At 48.0% G+C, this 23,076-nt stretch overlaps 1 protein-coding gene across 9 annotated transcripts in view; it reads right to left on the bottom strand.

The window, feature by feature from the left end:
• AFDN (afadin, adherens junction formation factor) overlaps window positions 1–23,076 on the bottom strand; it is a 138,604-nt gene that overhangs the window by 69,688 nt on the left and 45,840 nt on the right. For all 9 annotated transcript variants that reach the window (XM_042940300.1, XM_042940302.1, XM_042940303.1 and 6 more), the window contains exons 6-10: window positions 19,620–19,777; window positions 12,171–12,282; window positions 10,477–10,644; window positions 2,872–2,966; window positions 1,786–2,048 (exon numbers count right to left, since the gene is read on the bottom strand). In XM_042940300.1, coding sequence (XP_042796234.1) covers window positions 1,786–2,048; window positions 2,872–2,966; window positions 10,477–10,644; window positions 12,171–12,282; window positions 19,620–19,777 — 796 coding nt within the window. The remainder of the gene's footprint in view (window positions 1–1,785; window positions 2,049–2,871; window positions 2,967–10,476; window positions 10,645–12,170; window positions 12,283–19,619; window positions 19,778–23,076) is intronic.

Here is a 23,076-nt window from a genome sequence, read left to right as displayed (position 1 = left end):
CATAAAATTTCACAGCACATTCCTGTCTAGGAGACCTAAGCCACGTCCTTGACACGACCTCTGCTTCCGGCCAGAGACACAACAAGGAGACGACTGTCGGCCCCCAAAGCAGGGACCATTACGGCAGAACAGCCGGGAGTGATCCCTCCCTCCACGGAAAACATCCCAGGGCAAGACGTCCCAGGGCAAGACGTCGCGGCGGTGGTGCGCCCACGCTCAGCAGCAGATGCAGACCGCTACCACCGCCACCAGCAGACACGGGACCCGCGACTCAGGGACAAAGCACAGCTGGGGGTAACCGCAGGAACTGCTGAAAATCAACATGGAACACACCAGAAGAACCCGCGTCGTACGATCATGTCTTTGGAATGAGTGTGGCAAGAAAACCCTCAGGCAGGCAGAGAGGTCTCTGGTGCTGAAAGAAAGCAGCAGAGCTGAAGAAGAGCTGAGGACTAAAATGGAAAACATTAAAAATAATGACAAATGAAAGGAAATGAAACAAAACCATCTGAACATGACTATGTGCTGAAAGAAAAGAGGCTACGTATAGGTCATGACACAGACAGGAAAGGAGGATGTGCCTGATAAATAAACAAGACCTTAAAACAAGAAGAGAAAAGCTCCTCCCAGAGGCAAAACAGAAGGGTGAGGTTCGACACGCATTCAGCTTAAACTTGGAACAGCATCGGGCAGAAATGGACTTTGAGTGGGAAAGCCCTTGTTGGTCTTCCTTAGGAGCGGAGATCGAGGGGTGGGTCCTGGGTCGCAATTGGGAGCTCCAAGTGAGAGGCGACCAGCCCGTGACACGTCCCACACGGACACGTGTGAGGATCCCCAAAGTGTCAGCGTGCAGACAGACGTCACGTCTTTACTCGTACCAGCTGCCTCTGATCGCTTCCTTGGCCAGGACTCCACAAGGACCCAGGACGAACTGATAACCCACCAGGCACCATCACAGTAGGCTTTATAAAGCCGAGAAACTGCCAAGAGACAATTCCAAGCAGCTACAAGTTCGCACCTGGCCCACAACGCGAGCTCTGAGCAGCGGGCTGAGCAAAGGCAGGCCCCGGAAGGAAACAATGGGCCGGGCAGCACAGAGCGCGGCCCCGCGCTGTCCCTGGCCCCACATCCTGTTCCCGGCACGCTCCTGGAGCAGGGCTCCTACCGCAGGCTCTCTGGTGGCCATCAACGGCACGAGCCGTTGGGCTCGAAGGGCCACGTGGCTATTTTCCCAAGACCCGTGCCCCAGCAACCTGCGGAACGGATAACAGAGTAGCCAGACAGCGAGCGCCTGCTTTATAAAGAACGATCAGTGACCTAATGAAGTCCTACTCCCTCCCCACTCAGGAACTCTTACTAGATGGCCAGTAAGGACTTTTGTTTTCTGGTGACAGGCCCACGTGGCAAGGCCTCAGAAAGGCACCAGGTGGAGCTGAGACACTTCTAATGCCGCACGTGTTTCACTAACGCGGGCAGAAAAACACCGCCACAAAAGTTGTAGCTCCACGGGACCATCACGGAGAATACCACCAGTTCTTCCTGAGAGAGTCAAGTATCGGCCAAAAAGACAAACCCTGAAAATAATTTAAAAACCAGCCCCAACTTCCAATGTTCAGATAAAGTCAAGACCTCTTTCTTCCTCCTCCAAAACGAGCCCAAATCAACAAGAACAAACCCCACTTGGAATGTTTAAAAATAAAACCACCTGTAATAACACACGCCTGATTCTGATCGCTTCTCACACGATCAGACACCCTGAAACTCTCACAGCTGACACAGAATTACCCAGGCTTCTGTCTGGGGCCCTTGGCCGTCAGGCCTCCATCCACGGGTCTCTTGGCCACAGCGTGGTCCTGGCTGGGGTCCACAAACTTGAACACGTGTGACGCCCCAAACTGCACTTTCATCCCGCTCTGCAGCATGGTCGTCTCGGAGATGCGCTGTCCTTCCACGTACGTCTCGGCGTCCATGCTTCTCGGAGTCACGGTGACAACTCCATCCATGTTTGTGAGGTCACAGTGATGGGGCTGAATTCCTGATCCAAACAGCTAAGATAAAATCAAAGAAACTTCCGTCACAAAGGACACAGTACTTAAAAACAGAAGTTTTGGTACTTTTTAGTGGATTTCCTCCCAACAGTACAAACGTAAACACTGTCAAAATAGCGTCAAACTGAACACATTAATTTTAGCATCCAGTAACCTGACTGAAGACATACGGGGTTGAAAAGCACACGGCCACCTGAAACATTTACCAGATAATTAATAATCTGTACAGATCATTAGGATCACACACCCTTTATCTGTCTTACCGCTGTGCTGAAGGAAGGGATGTTAGCACAGGAAAGGACACTAAGGACCCGACCCATCATTTGCAGTCGGCAAAGGGCAGCACAGGAGAAAGGGCGGTCTGCCGGAGTTCAGCTGAGTTCTATCAGGTAATGAACCCGAACTTCCTCTTTAAAGAACACTTCATGCTGTTTTCATTAAGTACCTGAGAACCACATCCTGCTAACATTTTAACTACCGTTCAGGAAGCCCCCACTGCTACGGGCATCAGTCCCAGCAACAGGACTCTCACACAGGCCACCTCCTCTAATCCTGACAAAGACCCATGAAGTCATCACCACCTTCTGGAGAAAAGCAGTCTCAGAGGAACACGATGACCACGTCAAGTTTCTAGAGACGGAGAGGGGACCTAATTTCACAGTCTGCTCTGTTCACAGTGGAGCATTTCTTTATGTTAGAAGATAAAGTCTTTCCTTTCTGTCCATTCCTTCATCCGCTGCCGTGCGGCAGGCCCTGCGCTACGTGCCCTCACCCACCCAAGTGTGAGCTACGGAGGGAGCTAGACCTGTGGCCACCCGCGCACCTGGATGGAGTTCTCCTCGAACTTCTCTGTCCCGACCTCAGTGACGCTCAACTGAAGGCGGTAAAGCTTGGGCTTGTCCCTGGAGTCAGAACCATCTGCAAAAGGAAAAAGTACAGAACTTCATTTGTAAAGGGTAATGTTCTTGTCATGTCATTTGAAACAGGCCAACAAAAGCAAACAAAAGCTTGTCTTAGAATGAACGACAGCTCTCAATTCTCAGGATTTCTTATCAAAAACTCCCCAAATTTATGCCATGCAATTTAACTAAGTGGATATACAGAAACTTCCACTTAAGACACAAACACATCAGCTGTTTCGTGTGACTTAAGGTGCCAACATCATCATCTATAACCATCATCTTCTTACCACATGAAAAGAAAGCTCTCCGCCATACGGCCCTGGATTTTTGTTAACGATTCTGAAGAGCAACTCTATTAGCAGGTAAAGATGACCAACACACACGGACTTCCCTTCAGACCAGATCCTCCTCCCAGCAAACCTGCCGTGCAGACCGCACACGGCAGGCACCAGGTGCACGGACGGGGTATAGCAGGGTCACCGGTGGAGGTTTTAAACATATCACCTCATGGCTCATCCAGACCTTTTGGACCAAGATCTCTGGGGAGGAGGCCCACGCGCACGTCTTCCGAAGAATCTCCCTAGGTGATTCCAATGCCCATTTCTGACATTAAGTTCCAGTAAGAACTACCATCAAATGTGCTTAGCTCCATGGGAACTTGGGGGTGGGGGGGGTGGGTGGCCAATCATTTTATACCTCGGTGAACTGTAGGTCTCTTTAATTTCCCTCTGCAGGATCTCTGTGGTGGGCTGGGGACGGGGATGGCGTGGGGAGGAGAAGGGAGAAGAGCAAGACAGCTGTTCACTTGTACCCAGATGTTCACTCACTTCTCGCCTACTGTGCTCAGCGCAGGATACGGATCAAAGATTTCTTCAGATTTCAGAGTTGTGAACGTACAAGGAAACAGGCCTCACAGGATCAGTGAGTCCTGACCCGCCTCCGGGCCGTGGCCATCAACCTACACCAGGTCCTTAAAAGGCCGAGCGGAGCCTCCCTGACCTACTTCACCGACGTGCTACTACCCTGCAGCCCCACTTATGGGGCCACGAGTCACAATCTCTAGTCGCTGGGATCAGGAGGCAATCGCTTCCGAAATTAAACACTGGGAGCTCACGTGGGGTGTAGACTGCTCAAGTCTCTTAGCTGTGGTGCAGCCTGAGCTCCGGCAGACAAAAGACCCTGCGAGCGCACAAGTTCTATGAGCACTGTTGTCAATTTCACAGTACACACAGAGTAACATTCCGATAACATTTCCCCCTTCTGGCGTATTTCAGAAACGTGTCAAATCTGGATGAAAATAACCTGTATTTGAGAGACACAACATCTCATGTGAATGAGAATTCATCATCTACCACACTTCACAGCTGGAATATTCTCATCATGTGCGGTGCCACCTGGAGCATTTTTTTTTTTTTTTTAAACAGTTATTTCAACTCCAAGTCCTGACCCAAAATGAGGCACTGGAACCATCCAGGGCTTCCCCTGGACGCGGGCAGTTCCCTTCCATACCCGCAGAGTCCAAGCCCCCTAGGAATGTGTGGGATTTTGCCGGCTTTAAACAGCACAGGCAGTCCCAGTACATAGTCCCGGTCAGGAAGTGGCGTGCGACGTCCTCCTCAGCACCACGGATCGCTTCATCCTCCTGCCGCTCTCCCTGGTGCACGAGAGTTTTATTTACTTGCCGCCCCATCTCCGAGCTCCTTGGCGGCTCTTTTTTAAATCTTTGTATCCTTGGCGGCTCTTTTTTAAATCTTTGTATCTTGGTATTGGGTACAGCGTCTGCTCCACAGTATACACTCAACAAAGGTTTAGTTTATTAACAGGAAACAATCAGTGACGGAAAATGAAGAAAATAATGCAATATGGTCACACAGAAATTACACCAATGCATTACAAAGTAAGCAAAAGCAGCAAATAAACGATGAAGAACAATGGTTTCCATACAAAGTTGAAAAATACCAAGAACATGAAAAATACCAGTTTAGGGATGAAAGAAAAACTTGACATGAACATTCTTCTGCATTCTGAGTGCTTCTGAGGGGTACCTTGTGAGCTAAGACGTGGACAGGTTGTGCTTTGCTACATCAGCAGAGTTGCAAGTGTAAAGCAACGGGGAAGTACGGACCTCTTGCCCCTCCCCCCCATCTCGCTGTGCGGGAAACCTCCGACTGACGGATCAGAGGGAAGCTTCTTCCCCGGTTCCTCAGTTCTTACGACTTCACAGTAAGGGAAAACACAGATACGGCCTCCAGGGGTGGATTCTGAGTGAGCCAAGTGGCAGCGACCAAACTCACTGGATACAGTGGGGTTTGGCCGGAGCTGGGGAGTACGGGCAGGGGAGGCAGGTCATCTTCAAATGATGGACATCTTTCTTTTTGGAACATTTCACTCCTCTGTCCTTAGTAAAAGGACAGGGACCATCTCAGGGGTGTTGACGAACACGGAAACGTGGCACCTGCAACAAACCCTTGCATTTCCCCCCCTGCTCACTCAACAGTGCTCCACAGATCGTTCACTCCCGCCTGAGCACCTCTCTTGCGCACACAGGACAGACCTGCAGCGCCTTTAAAGGCACAGACGAGTCTAAGTAACTCTCCCTCTGACAGCAGTGCTTCTAGCAGGTGGTTCCTTTACTGTCCTGACAGTCAAAAGTATATAAAATATTCATGTAGTTCGAAATTCAAAAGGCACAGAAAGTACACAATGAAAGGCAGCCTTCTTTTCCTGGCCTAATTGTCCACCCAGAAGCAAATCCTGAAAATCTGTTTTATGCACATACAATTAAGCAACTCAACACACATTTTTTTTTCTTTTTTCTGGACAAACATTAGAACACTCTTCAGGGCTGACACATGAAATACAGGCCATCTAGTCAAATGGGCAATCGCTGGGCCCCATTCACACCAACACCGGGGTTTTATCTAAAATTCAAGTCTCTGGATGTCCTGAATTCTATTTGTCGACTCTGCTACCCCTAAATTACCATTCGCACTGTTCTGCACCTTGTTTCTCTGCTTTTGCCTTTTTAATTTGAGATATAACCCCAAGTTTTCCTAGTACCCTAAACATTAAGAGAAAACAAGCCCTTATACACAGAAGGCCATTTTGTCAAGAGCACTTTTGTTCGTACCCTAGGACAATGCTGCCCTTCCAGCTCTGCTTTTGCCTTTGCTCGTTTCCCAGGGCGAACTTCTGCAAGTTAGTTTCTGGTACGAAACACGGTCTGCCATACCACTTACAAAAGGGGGAGCGATGCGTTCATTGAAAGAAGGCTGAGCCACAGAGTGTTTCTTGTGTCCCAGGGGTGGTGAGAAACTGAACGTACGTTCACATCCCCACAACTATCAAATTTTTGAAGCTTACTGAAACAGAGCTTAGAGCGTATTTTCACTCACTATTTAGAAAAACAAACAAACTAGCTCTTCTTAAAAATGGAAAACTAGAAACACTCTGGTCAAACTTGAGGAGTATATGCTTTTTTTTTTATACACAGCAGGTTAAAAAAAAAAAAAAAAAAGGAAGTGTTTTCTCCTTCCTAGTGCCCCATAACTTTACAGTATGAAATTAACAAACACATGAAAACATTAAAGAATCCTTTTCAGGAATAAAAAAATACAAAACACACAGTAAAAACAGGTCTTAGACTCTATGCATGTAGAATTATCAAAACAGGTGATAAACATGACTTGCTGAAATGTTCTTTACAAAGAACAAATGCCGAAGTTCCCAGTTCGGCTAATAACCAATGAAAATGTGCACAATCAGTTTGGAGGAAATGCAACAAACAGAAGATGCTAAAAAGTGGGTAAACTCTATACGGCATGGGAGAGCATTAGAATGTTACATTAACATGTAAAAAAATAACATTCAAAATATAAAAACAAAAAAAGAAATATTTCCATAAAACCAAAAACTACCTGTACTATGGAACGTCACAAAGACGCACACAAATTTGAGAAATTCTAAGTAAGAAAGTACATCTTCGCTAACAAGAAACAGATTTCAACCAGGAGAACAGAGCTAACCCTGGAAATGTCCTATAACGTGGTCGGAACATAAGCTGAGGGTGGATTCTCTTCCCCTTCAGCCTCCCAAATGTTGTCAGACACACACCACTGACTGGGACAGCCCTCCCCGCCGGCATCACAGCCAGGGTGCGTGACAGCAGGGCACCTGCCGCTCGTCTGGGCCTCATTCTTACCCACCACCCTCGCTCTCTTCCCGCCCCTGTCCCCTCCTCCCCCAGCTTCTCCCGGCTTCCTAACCTGCCTGGGCAGAGGAGGGGAAGGACAGGAATACCATTCCCGCCCTTCTTTGGCCGCAATCTCTCACTTAAGACTTAACCCGAATAAGGGAACCAGACGTTCCTATAAAAAACGCTTGTATTAAATGAAGCGAATGCTGCATACGGAGCACTTACTGATCCGGATAAGGTGACAGTACAGTCCGTTTCTTAGCATCAAGTTATTCGTATCAATTCAAAAACTCATGCAGAAAACGTCTGGTCAGGTAACACTGTTCTGCCCAAGACGTCCATTAGCGCTCTAGTCCCAGCAGTAGTAGGAAGCATAGCATTACCTTCGTAAGTGTGATAGCTGTAGTAGGCAAAGTGACTCCTTCTCCCTGGGACTAGGCGCACATGCACGGGGCCCAGGTGAAGGCAGCACCGGCAGGACAGAGGCCATGCGGAGCACGTGAAGAGGGAAGGAGGAGAGAGACAGGAGAGGGTGAGCTGTAGGAGGACACCTTTCAAAGGGTGAAAAGCACATTTCTCCCGCAGTTTTCAGGGCTGTGAGGACAAGACAACAGCGCTCCAGGCAGCGTGTGTGTTAGAAACCAATGCACACTGTTAAGGAAACACCAAGACATCAGGTCACGGAGCAGAAGAGCAAGGGTTAGTTCATCACATAGAAGACGAGCACCCAATGTGGCGGATTCCTTCTGTTAAAAGAACACACTTAAATCCAAATCAAAGAATAAAAGGACTTTTTACCACCCCTCCATCTCTGCAAAAGCCAGTGAGGACAGTATGAGCACACACCCACACCTCGGAAACACCGAGCCCGGGCCCAGCCTTGTGGATAGGTGCTTGGTGGGTAACACGTCCGGTGGAAATACAACACTGATCTGTTCAGGACAAACCCACATTTACCAGCATTATTTCCTCGTAAATGGAAACGAAATCCACCTCAGTCAGCATGCTGACTGCTCAACTAGTAATAACGTGAACTTGCAGGGCCCCCGGGGGCTCAGCAGGTTGAGTGTCCGACTTCAGCTCAGGTCATGGATCTCACAGCTCGTGAGTTCGAGCCCAGCGTCGGGCTCTGTGCTGGCAGCTCGGAGCCTGGAGCCTGCTTCGGATTCTGTGTCTCCCTCTATCTCTCTGTGCCCCTACCCACTCGCATTCTGTCTCTCTCTCAAAAATAAATGAACATTAAAAAAAAATTAAAAAAAACAAAAAACATGAACTTGCAAAAACAGCATGGCCCAGAAAACACAGCATGGATTCGGCGAGGAAGGCCTCGGCCCGGCTCTCGTCTACCCGGGGGACCGACCGTGTGGCCGATGTGAATCACAGGCTCTTGTGGAACAAGGGCGAGGGAGGCGACCTGGCGGAGAGCCCGAGGCACTGGGGAAGGAGGTCAGACCACAGGGAGGCACCTGAGGGCGGGGACGGCTCTGGTACCTCGCCCTCCCCGGAGCAGAAGCTCCACCGTCAAGGTGGGTAAAGGCAGCAGGGCGCCAGCAAGGAGGGACACATGCGACCGAGAACCCCACGCACGCTGCGCCAACATCTAGAGAAAGGTTTCTCTGCAGGGTCTGTTCTCGTCCCACACACGTGCCTACGAAACTCCTTTGTGTTTAACAGGGTGACTACAAACATGAAATGAGCAGGGAAAATAGCAGTTCTCACTAGAATGTCAGTGGTCCAGGTCTCGGCAGGTCTCATCTGTCTTGCTGTGGCTGTACCTCGGAGGCCCTGACCAGGGAGGGCCTGACACGTGGTAAGTATCAATAGATACTTGTGAGACAGATGCACGGATGAATGCTCGCCCCGGCTCTGCTCCCCATGCAAACCCCCTTCCCACTGTCCTCTGAAAATTACCCCATGTCAGCTCTTTATCAGGTCCCTCCAGACAGACACTCCTGAATCCTCAAAAATTTAGGTTTGGAGAAAACCATTAGCTTCTAGCATGCAATGCAAACTTTCAAAAAGCAGACCCAATGATCCTAGAAACTTCTAAGTTCCGACACACCGGCTGGCCCTCAGATGCCGTCACTGCCTCAGATGGCCACCGTGTGCACACGCCCTCCGGTCGCACAGCAATACCGGGCCAGGGCTCCAAACCACAGCGACAAGTTTAAATGAACTTTTCGGTCAGAGAACCGAGGGACAAAGCAACACTGACACATTCCTCACAAACAGCTCACCGATTCTGATAATTCCTCAAACGTAACAAGTATAAAAACTACCACTTACAGCACACCGCCACCGATCATAAGTTACAGGGCATCGGCCCAAACCCTACTTTCCCGCGTCCACAGAGCCTGCCTGTGCCACCGGGTGCGGGACCACGTCTCGTAAACACCAACGCTCGAGAACCCAGGAAGAGAAGGACAGAATTCCTGTCTGAGCAACTCCAGACGACCTACATAGTCACTTGGGTTTGCAGCTTCTTCTGTAATTACTAATTGAGCTGTATCAGAAAGCAGTCCTGGGCACGAGAGCGCAATCTCTGTTCTTCAAAGCATTTCAGAATACGGGGGACACTCCACCATTTTAAGCCAATGAATAAAAAAGGATATAGTTGAGCTAAACGACCAAGAGGTCATGTGTGTATTTATATACATCACATACACACACATTTCACTCTACATCCACATGTGTGTACAAAACACCTCTGTAAGGACGTTCATAGAGTTCTTTGCCTCTAAGGCTACTTTAGAACAGCTTTAGAGAAGAGCTCTAAAAAGAAACCGAGCACTAACATGAAAAGAAACCCAGTCTGTTAGGATTCTAAAACCAAATATCCTCCCTCTTCTAGGTGGATTACTGTTCTGGTCAACTTAAAGGTACTCTTTCTCACACTGTTCACACATTCAACAGGACACTTACCCCACGTGTACCTGCTTGAATTAAATTTGCCCAAAGAGTACATTCCAGTTTGTCATTTTTAGGAGACTAAGTATTTTATAAGGTTATTTTGGGAAAAACATTTTTTAAAGACATGTATCATTTGTCCTTAAACACCTCATACTCACGGTTTTAAATTTTGTTTTTCAATATTCATTTCTATCCATGTGAACTTTATTTTTATGCGTAAACATACATGTCCCATATAACCTCAAGGTTCTGGGTTGTTTGTTTTGTTATTTTTTTTTTAAATGTCATCTTATGAGAGTAACTTTTTAAAAAATAAACGGTCTAAAAAAGGTTTTCAGCCAACTGAAAGAGTACTTAAACACAATTCCTTACAGGTAAAACATTTAAAGCTGAAACAACGTGCACCGATCATCCTTCTCACCTGGGCTGAGCTCCACCAGGTAGGGCAACTTCTCGGGCGGAAGTGCTGAGCCGTAGCCGGAACCCTCGGCTCTCTCTTTCCCTTTCACCAGCTTCCCGTCGACATGTTTCTTCGTTTTCTTCGGGACGTAGTCTGGCGGCCTCCTCTTCAACTGAAAGACTAAAACCCCTAGAACAGAATGTTGTAAATCATCAACCAGACTCAAACAGGCGAGGATGGCTGAGTGACTGATGGCCAACTCCCCTAAGATTTATCAGGAAAATATAACTTAATAACACCTTTCAAGGAATGATCGAGTGAAGGTTTACTCAATTTATACTTTTACTCAGTGGAGGAAATATTAGTCACTCGTACTCTGAAAAACTCTGGTAGCCATGTGCAAAGATTATTTTTTTAATTTTCAATGTTATTTTTGAGAGAGCAGGCAAGCAAGCGAGCACGATGAGCAGGGGAGGGGCAGAGAGAGAGGGAGTCACAGAGTCCGAAGCAGGCTCCAGGCTCCGAGCTGGCCGCACAGAGCCCGACGTGGGGCTCGAACCCACAAACCAGGAGATCATGACCTGAGTTGCAGTCAACACTTAACCAACTGAGCCACCCAGGCGCCCCTGCAAAGATTATTTTAAATCAATGACTACCCAAGCATATTACATGCTTGAAAAATACCAGAGCATCAGTTTAAGAATAAATGAATGCTTATATTGGTAACTAACCCTATGATCAGTTTACACACACACACACACACCACCACACATACACAAATACATACACACAAAAATGTTTTTTAGTTGATCTGATTTTTAACTGAATTCACTCAGAATTCAAAGCAATCTGACTTTATAATACAGTTCACTTTTATTTTTTTTTTATTTATTTTTTTTTTTTTATTTTTTTTTTCCCAACGTTTTTTATTTATTTTTGGGACAGAGAGAGACAGAGCATGAACGGGGGAGGGGCAGAGAGAGAGGGAGACACAGAATCGGAAACAGGCTCCAGGCTCCGAGCCATCAGCCCAGCGCCTGACGCGGGGCTCGAACTCACGGACCGCGAGATCGTGACCTGGCTGAAGTCGGACGCTTAACCGACTGCGCCACCCAGGCGCCCCAATACAGTTCACTTTTAAACAGTCTAGAGAAAGCACTAAGCACAAGTGTACTTTTTAAACTACCAACGTACATTCAAGCACTGATAGGATGAACTGGCAATAAATCTTTATGTCTTTATTACACAAAGGTCCTCCACTGAACGACAGTCAGCTTATCACGTGAAACTGAGAGCAAAATGAGATTTCATCAAAACATAGCTTTCAACCTTCCTGCTCTGAAACAATCAGCAGAAACTAAACAGTGAAAAGTCTGGTTTATTATCTGAAATGACCGAACTGCTGACAATCTTCGGGGCTGCAGGTTACAGTCCCCCCTGTAATCAATCCACCCACCTGGTCAGCACAGACAGGACTCCGGCTCCTCCTACCACAGCGTGACAGCCCGCTCCGGGCCCACACCCCCGCTGCACGTAGGCTGAGTGTGGCCCTCAGGACAAGGGACCAGAGGAGCCATTCAGCAGGTCTGGGGAGGAGGGCACAGACAGCCACGCCCGCTCTCCTGCACCCCTGACAGCGTCACACGGCTGACACCCCAGGCAGAGGTTTAATGTAGCATATAAGCGATTCTGTCACGAATAAAATTACCCTTTACCTCGGTCAGTTGGCCACTCCCTGAAGATCTGCAAAGGACACTCGTCATCGTCGAGGATCGTTTCTTTAGCACCGTTTTCATCCGAATGCTGGGCTCCAGGAGGCAGCATAACCTGAAAGGAACAAATAATTAACTGTGACGACACCAGGATTCAGAAAAAAGAACTTCCCGTAAATAAAAGTCACAACAGAATTAAACGGACCAAACCCCCAGTCCTCAAACCACCAACAATGGTGGAGGAGCACTGCGCGGAAGCGGCTTCCAACGCGGCTCAGCCTGCTGGCTGTGCCGCATCTACTCACTTGCCTCTCTGGCCCCCCAAAAAACTAGCTGATTGTTTTGTTTTGTTTTTTTAAACAAACTCTTATGGAAGGACTGTACGTACTGGTCAGATTGTGAGCAATTTCCTCAGGAGAGATCACTCTACTGTAGCTCCATCCCCCTGGTCCCTAACCCACTTGCGCACTCTCCGGTAACCATTTTTACAAAATAGTTTCATCTAAGGCGGGATCTCTCAGGATAGCCGTCACATAACGACAAAACAGAATAGCTCTTTCTTGTAGATAACAGCTTTATGATTAAATTTAATCAGATCATTTAGATATACTACAGGGTTATTCACACAACAGATGTCTTTAAGTGTCTGGTTTAAAATGCTGCATTCACGACGCTCTTAAAATTCATCATGCCATAATACTTCCTACTTTATGTTTTCATGGTAGTCAAACAGTTCTCTGAATAACCTGGGAAAGCCGCAATAATCCAGAGCAAAAATGAAGGGGACGGAGGCCCAGGGACCTCATGCACCTGCTGGATCGGCCCACCCTTCGTTCAATTTGAAATACTAACACGTCACAACACGACTACAGAAAGTAAAATATGAGAAGCCAAGCCAGTGGCATCGGAACATTATTTTCAACGTCCAGTACTGCAACAGAGTTCTGTTCACAGGCCCTACCACCTAGATACGGCCTCACACTCACACACCAGATGGATGAGACTCTTGTGCAGAAGCCTACAGCATCTCCACACTGCTTCAGATTACCTTAAAAAGACAAATGCATTACAACACACCCTCTTGCTAAAGTAATTCATCTTTCCTCGTACTGCTTTGTCCTGAATTTGGTACCTTGGGCTTAGAACACACAGTTCAGGACCTGACCTTCACTCCTCTTTTGCGTCCCGATCTTTGTCACACACCCTGGTAGATCCGGGCACGTAGAACTACTCAGAGCTCTCAGAGCAGGCCATGGATTCCATACTTCCCCGATTTCTTGGGCCTGAAGGCCGGTGACCCACTGGCCATGTCTAGCTCAACTACAGCTCTTCCAGGAGGCCTTCCCTGATTGCTCTCATTTCAGCACTCCATGTTTCTCTTCTCATTCTTGGCTTCTCTGTAAGTTCCTTTAAAGACAGCTGTTGTTTTTGTAACCTAGCAGAGTATCCAACAAGAGGAACTTAAATATTTGTAGAATAATTGAACAGCCAGAACAACGATGAGCATGGAAGAGCTACGTATCACGAAGCTAGCAAGATGGCAAGCCAAGAAAGAAAACAGGATTAAAACGGTAATCACCTCCGTACTGCCTACGAAGCAGAATTTGCAAGGATGTGATAGAACAGAAAACCCAAAGCAGGAGACCCTCAAAAGAGATTCAAGTGACCTCAAAGAGGCCCGTCACTACAAGCCCAAAGCAGGCTCTTACAACCTCATGACCCTGATTAAGGTGCCCTTACACTTCTGAAGTTCATCCGTAAAAGTACAGCAGAAATGAAGGAAAGGGAAAAGATGATAAAGTTCATTACCATGTATTATATCGAACGCACCTTTACGCGGAACTGAGTATTATTTAATGGTCCACGGTCCCCTGGCAGACACTTAAGCGATCCCAAGTACGGAGCACAAGGTCAGGCCCCGGTAACCGAGCTCCTGCCCCGGGTGACCACAGAGTAGCAGGGGCAGGACTCGTACACTACCGATTTACTGACTTTATTCTGACCAGGAACACCGTTTATAGCCGCTGCTGACCCCAAGTGTAAGGAGCGCGTATCCAAATCCACCCTTATCCGTGGGCCCAATTAGGTGCTTCCCGTGGGTACAGCAGTTCCCACCACGCGCTCCTCAACAGAAGGCAAGGGTCCCCAGGGCCCAACTACCGCAGGGCGTCCTCTACTTCAGACGTCACCGCCAGGAGAAAATGCACCAGAACGTCCTGGATCTTCAGGATTTTCCCTCCAGAGGGAAGACACAATTACCTTGGTTACCTGCTCTCCCGACCTGACCCAAGGCACCCCCCCCCCCAAAGTATGGTGGAATTTCAGGTCATGATACAGTTTCTCTATCTATGAACGCTAATAGCCAGAAACCCAGTATAAAATATACTTTTGCACATCTGGAAGCACGGTTTCCCCTTGCAACTCACCAATCCTAGTTCTTGCTCTTCCCTAGTAAGACCAAAGAAACGAAAGAGCACATCAACACCAAACGCTCGTGGTCACCTATCTTCCCCACCCCACGGAGACACAAGCTTTGAGGCGCTTTGTCCCCATTCCCAATCATGCAGGATCACTGTGAAAAAGTGAAATACAGAAAAACCCAAGGAAGAAACGAACCCCACTGTGAGAGAACTATTTTTACGACCACGCTTTTGGCAATGACCTTCACCCATCTACCTCACGTAAGAGGCTCACATCTGCATCGCACGTGGTATTTCAAAATCTTCCATTCCCTGCCCTTCCCCTCACGTCGGCGGGTAGTGACCTGGAACGTACCCTTCCCACGCATCCACCTTGCTCTATGGTCACGGATGCACGCACAGGGGTTCACGTTGCTTCATTTTATTTTACGGTAATTGTTTTTCCAAATAAAGGGTGTTTTATAAGATGGGTTTAATTCATCATGTTTCACAGCCACAGGTATTCAATGGTACAGACGGGCATCCCTTCAGTGATGGGTGCGGAGTTTGCTTCTTACTACCTGCTGTAACACACGGGAATGAGAACAAGCCCTCACAGAAACACACTCGGGAATTCACTAGCCCCTTGTTTTAGATAGACCGTGACACTTCTCACCTTATTTATAAACACCATTCTCAATCTCAAACGCTACGTCCACTCTGAAGCGGGTGCTCTGTAGGATGACTGCACAGATGCCCTCCAGACCCTCCTTCGCCACCACTGCTGGGATGACCTCCTGTGCCGGACTCTATTCTGGGAGCCTGGCTGGATCTTTCCCTTTCTTGGCCCACTCCGCCCATCTTGCCGGAGAATACCCTGCGGTACCTTTTTGAGAAAGACTGAATGGGTGGTAAGTTTGGCCTTACGGGTTTTGAAAGGTCTTCGTTCCATGTACCTACCATTTAACAATCTGGACTGGAAACCATTCCACTCTGAATTAGAAAGCTACATGTATTCCAGACTCCGTGACCACTACTGAAATGACTGGCAGCAATCTTGCCCCCCAATCCTTTATATGCGACTTGAATCTTTCTCCTTGGAATCCTTGCTTTCTTTTCTCTAGTTTTCTACAATTTCAAAATAGTATGCCCTGGTTTGGATCTTTTTCAGTAACTGTACCATTATTCAGTGGGCCTTTTCAAACCAGCAACTCAAACCCTCCTGTTCTGGGAGATATTCTAGTACATTTCTTTGGTAACTTCTCTCTCTCCCCATGTCCTCTTGCTTTCTCTATCTGACCCTCCTTTAGGTAAGTGTTAGGTATTCTACTGCGGATCTAACTCTCTGATCTTTCCGTTTTGTTCTACACTTGGCATGTTTCCTTACCTTTATCTTTCACCCCTTTTATTGATACTTTTCTCCTATCCCTTATTTACTTACATTTATAAACTTCTAAGGTCTGAGTGTCCCTTCTTACAGGACTTATTTGGTCTTATTCCACAGATATACGGTCTTCCTTATTGTCCGAGTCTCTCGGTCTTTGGACACTTCCGTCTGCTTTCTGTCTTATCTCATCTGTGTTCTTTTGCCTGTTTGGGTTGGTCTTTCGTCTCAAAGGTGTTTCAGTGTCTGTTGAACCTTGGCCGTCCGTTCATGTTCAACAGTGAGTCACGAGAGACCTCAAGGTGAGGGCCGTACGTACGTATGTATGCACGAGGATTCCTGCCAGGAGGCCTGAGGTTACTGGACCAGCGCTTCCACAGGTCAGTTTGCATACACATCCTTCTCACGTGGCCAGAGAGTGCCTTCTGGGAGAAGTCCTTAAATCTTCTGGCCGTCAGCATCCTGGGCAGAGGCTTCCGCTCCACCCTCCCGCTTTCAGTCAAGGCCCTTGCTGTGCCCTGTGTGCCCGTTACCCCCAAACACAAGGCCTCCTCCCCATCAGGTCGACCACAGCCTTCACACGGAGACAAGAGACGGCAGTTGGAATGGGAAGGAAATCTGGTGGAGTCCACTGCTTCTGGAAACCTTCAACCCAATATGATTTAGCTCCGCTTTCAACGTGGACTCGGGAAGTGCTAAAGCAACGCATTCCTGGGTCCGCGTGGGCTCGTGACATGGGCACTAGCAAGCTCCTCCCTGGCGGGTTCTCTCCGTAGGCTTTCTGTGGCCCAATGAGCAGGACACCTGTCACCTGCTTCTTCAGAAATTCACTCACAACCCTATCTTCCGCCATCCCTCCTCTCATTCTCTTCGTTCTTGAGCGCTTACACAGGTTTTTATTTCTTTGTTGTCATTTTAATGGGAAAAAAAATCTGTTCTCTTATCTATTTTCAGCTGACAATTCAACTATATTTATCAAACTACAAATCTACCAAACAGTTTTTCCAACTGAATATAACTTCTTAGCTTTTCAACAAAATTAAAAGGCATAAAACTCAACAGACTCTTTTACTTAATTCAATCTAGCTAATAAAAGAGGTCTTAGACCTCTACTCCGAGCACTACAAAATACTACTGGGAGCACAGAGATCACACACACAGAGGTGCACTCTGTCCACAGCCTAGAAGACTGGAGACTGAGGACAGGGTGTCCCCTGACTCATCTAGAGTCCATGCAAATCCAGTCACAACTCCAGACAAGCTGATTCTGAAATTTATTCAGAAACATAAATAATACAGAATAACTGAAGCAATTTTTAAAAGCAAAAACAGGGGCCCCTGGGTGGCTCAGTCTGTTAAATATCCAACTTTGGCTCAGGTCATGATCTGACAGCTCATGGGTTCAAGCCCTGCGTCAGGCTCCGTGCTGACAGCAGGGAGCCTGGAGCTTGCTTCAGATTCTGTGTCTCCCTCTCTCTCTCTGCCCCTCCCCCCCTCACGCACACGTGCGCGGTCTCTCAAAAATAAATATTAGAAAAAATAAAAGGAAGAACAAAATTGGGACTTATTTACCTGATTTTAAGACTTATTATCAATCTAGTTATTGATACAGTGTGGTGTTCACAAAAAGATAAAATACGATTAACAGACTCCAGAAATAGAACCACACACACATATGGCCAATTGATTTTCAGCAAAGACGTTAAAGCACTCAACAGGGAAAAAAAGAAAGTCCTTTTAACAAATGGTGCTGGGTCAACCAATTATCTGCACCGGAAAAAATGAACACCTGCCCTGATCTCACACCAACATAAAGACGCTAACTTGAAATGGAACAGAGACCAAAACGTAAAAACTAAAGTACAAAACTTCAGGAGGAAACTGTTTGCAACCTCAAAAGAGGTAAATTCTTACAGAGAACACAAAAATAATAGAAGGCTTAAAAAAAAAAAATGTATTCTCTAAAGGGCATCATTAAAAAAATGAAAAGGCAAACCAAGCCACAGACTGGGGAAAAAATATTCACAACACATGTATCCTACAAAGGACTTAACACAGAACTATCAAGAGGGAAATTAAAACCGTTTGCCACACGGACATCCCATTATACCCTATCAGAAAGGCTGATTCTTTTTTTTTTCTCAAAAGTATTTACTTTTGAGAGACAGAGCATGAGCGGGGCAGGGGCAGAGAGAGAGGGAGACACAGAATCCGAAGCAGGCTCCAGGCTTCAGCCTCTGAGCCATCAGCACAGAGCCCGACGCAGGTCTCGAACCCACGAACCGCGAGATCACGGCCCGAGCCGAAGTCGGACGCCCGACCGACAGAGCCCCCCGGCCGCCCCAGAATGGCCGATTCTTAAAATAATTGACAGTATCAAACACAAATGAGGAAGTAAAGCAACCACAACGTGATTTAATTGCTTTGGAAAACAGTTTCAAAGTTTCCTAAAAAGTTACACATACACCTGCCACCCAGCATTTACTTAAGAAACCAGGTCTGTGAGGACACCTGCACACACATGCTCAGAGCAGCCTGACCGTAACCGCCCAAAACCCAACACCGGGAACAACCCAAATGCCCGTCAGCAGGTAAGCGGGTGAAAGCACCGCAAACCATCCATATAGCGAAATACTGCTCAGCAACCGGAAGGAAGCCAGTGTAGACACGCCAAGCACGCGGCCGACCCCGAGCTCCCGGCGCCGAGTGGAGGAAAGCAGGCAGAAAGACCGCTGGCTACACGACGCCATTTATGTGCAGTTCTAGCCCACGAAACCAAGCGCCAGAGAGCACTACCTGGGATGGAGACGGGGTAAGGGACTTTCGAAGGTGGGGGGGTGTTCCTGGGGTGGGGGTCGGTACTGAGGACACCGCAGACTTCAAATACGCACGGTTACTACCTCTACTTACTGCCCGGTCATCTTGTGCGGCGGGGGCACTATGGCAAGTCATACATCACGGTTTCGTAATCAACTGCTAAGATGGGGAAAGGAAGGGATTTATTTCTTCTAAAAATCCACTGCCAGGAGGAGATTTTGCCAGAGAAATCCCGGTAATGAAGAAGTCAGCATTTCCTCGTGACTGACTTAAGGGTTAAGAACTTTCCAAGGAGTCTGCCTCAGGAGAGAAAGCCTGCTTGATCTCACTTAGTGTCAGCCACTCAGCTGTGAGGAAAAGCATCTCATGGTCTCTGAGTACCAGAGTGAGAGACGCAGGCCTTATCTCCAAGACAGTCTGGCTACTAAACACACCGACCAAACGCTCGTCAGAACAGCAAACTGGAGTCCACTTAAGAGTGGGACTGTCACGAGGTATCTCAGTGAAAACCTTAAGACGACATCATGAAAAACACGAAGTCACCTATGTACACAAAATAAGAACTAAAGATATGTGTATACAAAAGCGTGGGCAGTGGTTATCCTTTGGTATTAGAACTACGGGTGATTTCATCGTCTTCACCTTTTTACACTTTTTCTTATCATAAGAACATGTATTACTTCTGTAACAGAAGGGGGCATTTAACACAGGGTTTCCACGTATTACATTTTAAATGATACAGTGCGAAGAAAACCAGCCTATGCTGAACTTCACTCAAAGATTATCTTGCCACTTGAACGAGAAGTGCCGGCATGTGTAGCACTGGTAAGTTCTGGCTGGGTAGTCACTTACCCGGGCGATGCAGTAATCTTTAGGGTTCTCCTTCTCCAGACCGTATTTCTCTAGAGCCTCGGCCACAGCAAAGTCAGCAGGATCCGTGGTGGACAGCAGGATTGTCTTGTAGGGAATGTTCGGTTTTAAGCTATCTGCATAAATTCTCAGTGTTCCACCTGAAAAAAAACATTCAGACATCTTTGAGCACTCCTTTATTTTATCCCAGTAACCGAGACAGCTAACGTTTATGATCACTTTAAAAAACGGCATCTAAGTTCCGGTTGTAATGAATGCAACGATGAAATCTGTGTTCCTAATTCCATACTCCTTTCCTGCTAGGCAACACACGTGAACAGTCACCTGCTGATCCAGTAACACCGTATGCTGACTAGTCCTGTGCGACAGAACGGATCCTGTTCCCTCTTCAAGCCCAAGTAGTTCTTATAACGATGAACCCACTTTCACCATGGTTCAAAGATGAGAAAAGGAAGAAACTCCACGGTGTTCCGACAGTGCTGCCTGTCAACGATTTAGCACACGCGAACTCACACAGAGGCCCGTGTTCCGATGCTGAGGACGCAGCCATGAACAGTCCAGTGTCCTGGCCTTCAAACAGCTTCTACTTTAGGTGTGGGGTGCGGGGGGTGGGGGGAAAGAGCGACAAGAAAACCTAAGATGGCGGCACGCGTTGTGAAAAACACAAGCATGGTGGTAAGAAAGACCGTAACCGAGAGCTTCCTAAGCTCGTGGGACTGTTAAGCCTTCTCGAAGATGGACACCCGCCATGAGCCCTGGATGGCCAGCAGCGGCGGCCTCATGGCCACCTGAGGACCTCTCTGGGCAAGGGGCGAGCAGGTGCTAAGGCCTTCAGCTGGCACAGGTCCGGAAGGCTCACTGGCCAGAGATGCACCCGAGGGAAGGCAGGGAAAACGCAGTCAGGCTGACCGAGGCCAGACCACGTGGGACTTCGCAAACCATGATCGTGAGGATCGTGAGGGTCTGGGTTTTACTCTAGCTGAAGTGGGAGCCACCGGAAGGCCTCAGTTGCACGTGTGCCCGTGCCACGTCGGGAGGCGGGCACAATGCCACCGGTGCTCTCCTAAGCGGCCGGGTTTCCGGCTGAAGCAGAGCCGCAGAGGGGGACGCCGTCCCAGCAGGGAGGCCAGCTGTTAAAGCGCGTGCTCCACTAGCCCAAGGTGCTCCCTTCTGGCTTCATCGTGCCCCACTGCCAAAGGCACATTCGGGGCAATTTATAAGGAAAACACGTACAAGAGAACAAGTAAGAACCATTTTGCAGACACAGGCAACCTGTCCGTACTGTGCCCATCAGACAACCAAGGAGCAAACCAGAACGCCTGTTCTGAAAGCTGATGAGGGGGCCTTGTGCCCTCCCTTAGGAGGCTACCAAAACATGCGAGTGGTCAGACATCTAATTTTTCTGAAAAATGTGGCATCTGCTCGAAGTCTAGACAAGTACTTTGCAACCCCAAGGTACAGACTGCAGAGAATCAAACACTTTTTGTCTGAAAAAACTTAAGGTCGGGGCTTCCCAGAAAACCATTTTCAAGAGTCAGTGTGGCTCCTACAGATACACAATTTCGAGCAGCATTTCTTCTAAGGGACACGCCACGATGAGGCGGCTGGAAAACTCAGGCTCACGTGGCCAAACTTCAGTACTGGATGGGTTACTTTTGGCATCCGTTTACCCATCTACATCTAACTTGGTTTCAGTGTACTGAGTGTTGAGAGGGTCTAATTCAAACAGTTTCCGGTTTATAAGCCTAACACCACGGTGTGTTTGTCACGGAGGCAGGCCCCACCCTCCGTGCTGAGGAGGAAGAGTGGAGCAGCTCAGTAAAATGGACTGAAACTCATTTGCATCAATGTACGTTTCGGTCTCTGATGAAGGCAGGACTGGAGAGGAGTACACGGAGGCCCGCACCTCTCCAGGACCCCGAGTGCGGGACCCCGGTCACAGCTGGCACTCCCAACACGGGTCGTGAGGACGCCGAGGCGGGAGAATTCCCACACGGTCGCCGACGGTGTCGCAGTAAGAAATCCGTGGCTGTAACTGGTGCTCATGCCCCGTGCCACGCATCAGCTACCTGAGACGCACGGGACGCTTCCGGGCCAGCTCCTCGGAGGACACCACAGAGCGTGCCTGAGTGCTTAACCGTGCTTTACAAAGCCCAGGGGGAAGCTTCCTACGGGCCGAGTCCGATGGGCCGTGAAGGGAGTTCAGTCATCAGAACCGAGGGGGCAAACTGTCAGGCTGACAAGACACGGAAGTAATAGACTGAGCGGTCACTCTCGTTACACTCACCCGCACGTGACCACATCCCACGGCTTCCACCGACAGGACAGCTAAACCAGTAACTGTAACAGGTTATGAGAATACATTTTTGGTTTTTTTTAGGTTTATTTTGACAGAGTGTGCACAAGCAGGGGAGAGGAAGAGAAAGAGAGAAAATATCCCCAGCAGGTTCCACACTGTCAGCACAGAACCCCAGGTCTCGGCCCCACAAACCATGAGATCATGACCCAAGCTGAAATCAAAACTCAGATGTTTAACCAACTCACCGCCCCCCCCCCCCCCCCCACCGCCCCGGGCGACTAGTCACATTATATGATCACTTTGCAGTGTATAAGAGGGTTGAATCATCACAGTGTATACCTGAAACTAACAATGTTTGTCAATTCTACTTCATTTTATTAATTTATTTTTTTTAAGACAGAGTGCAAGCCAGGCAAAGGGGCAGAGGAAGAGAGAATCTCAAGCAGTCTCCATATTCGGCACTGAGCCTGATGTGCGGCTTGATCCCACAAACCTTGAGATCATGACCTAAGCCAGACGCTTAGCCAATAAGCCACCCGGGTGTCCTGAGAACATAGTTTTCTAAGTCATTTATTAAAGACAAACAAAATAGCTGAACTTAATATATTTGACTGGTTAATATTAACCACAGCTATTTTGCTAACAATATTTAGGTTTTCAGTGTCTCCTGGAAGTCTGGAGAGAAAACTATTCCTTCTACCCCCATCCCTCTAAAGCTCTACTTCTTAGATGTTCTGCTAGTTTTCCTAACTCCTTGGAGACTGTTTTGCTTCGTTTCCTCCTTTCACTGCCCAGTCCTCTTAACAGTGGCCTTAAGTCTTCCCATTACCTACATACTTTCTACAAAAAGAATCTCACCCACGCCCAGTGCCATTACCTGGCAACCATAAATTACTCCCCAACTCTCTCCCTCCATCAGACACTGCTGCCCAGTGCCTGGTCTAGACACACTGCCCTTCCAGCTCAAAACAGCCCCCCGATCACACCGGCACCTCAGCAAAACCTATCTTCCGCTCACAAACGTCCTCTCGTTCCAGAGCAGCAACACCCATCCCAGGAAAACGGGCGTTATCCAGAATGCCTCCCCTCCCAAGTAGAATCCAGTCTGCTCTGGGTCTGTTAACTCCGCCTCTTAGGAAC

This window comes from Panthera leo, chromosome B2, assembly GCF_018350215.1.
Source record: "Panthera leo isolate Ple1 chromosome B2, P.leo_Ple1_pat1.1, whole genome shotgun sequence".
Taxonomy (NCBI): domain Eukaryota; kingdom Metazoa; phylum Chordata; class Mammalia; order Carnivora; family Felidae; genus Panthera; species Panthera leo.
This window is presented reverse-complemented; position numbering and strand designations above follow the sequence as displayed.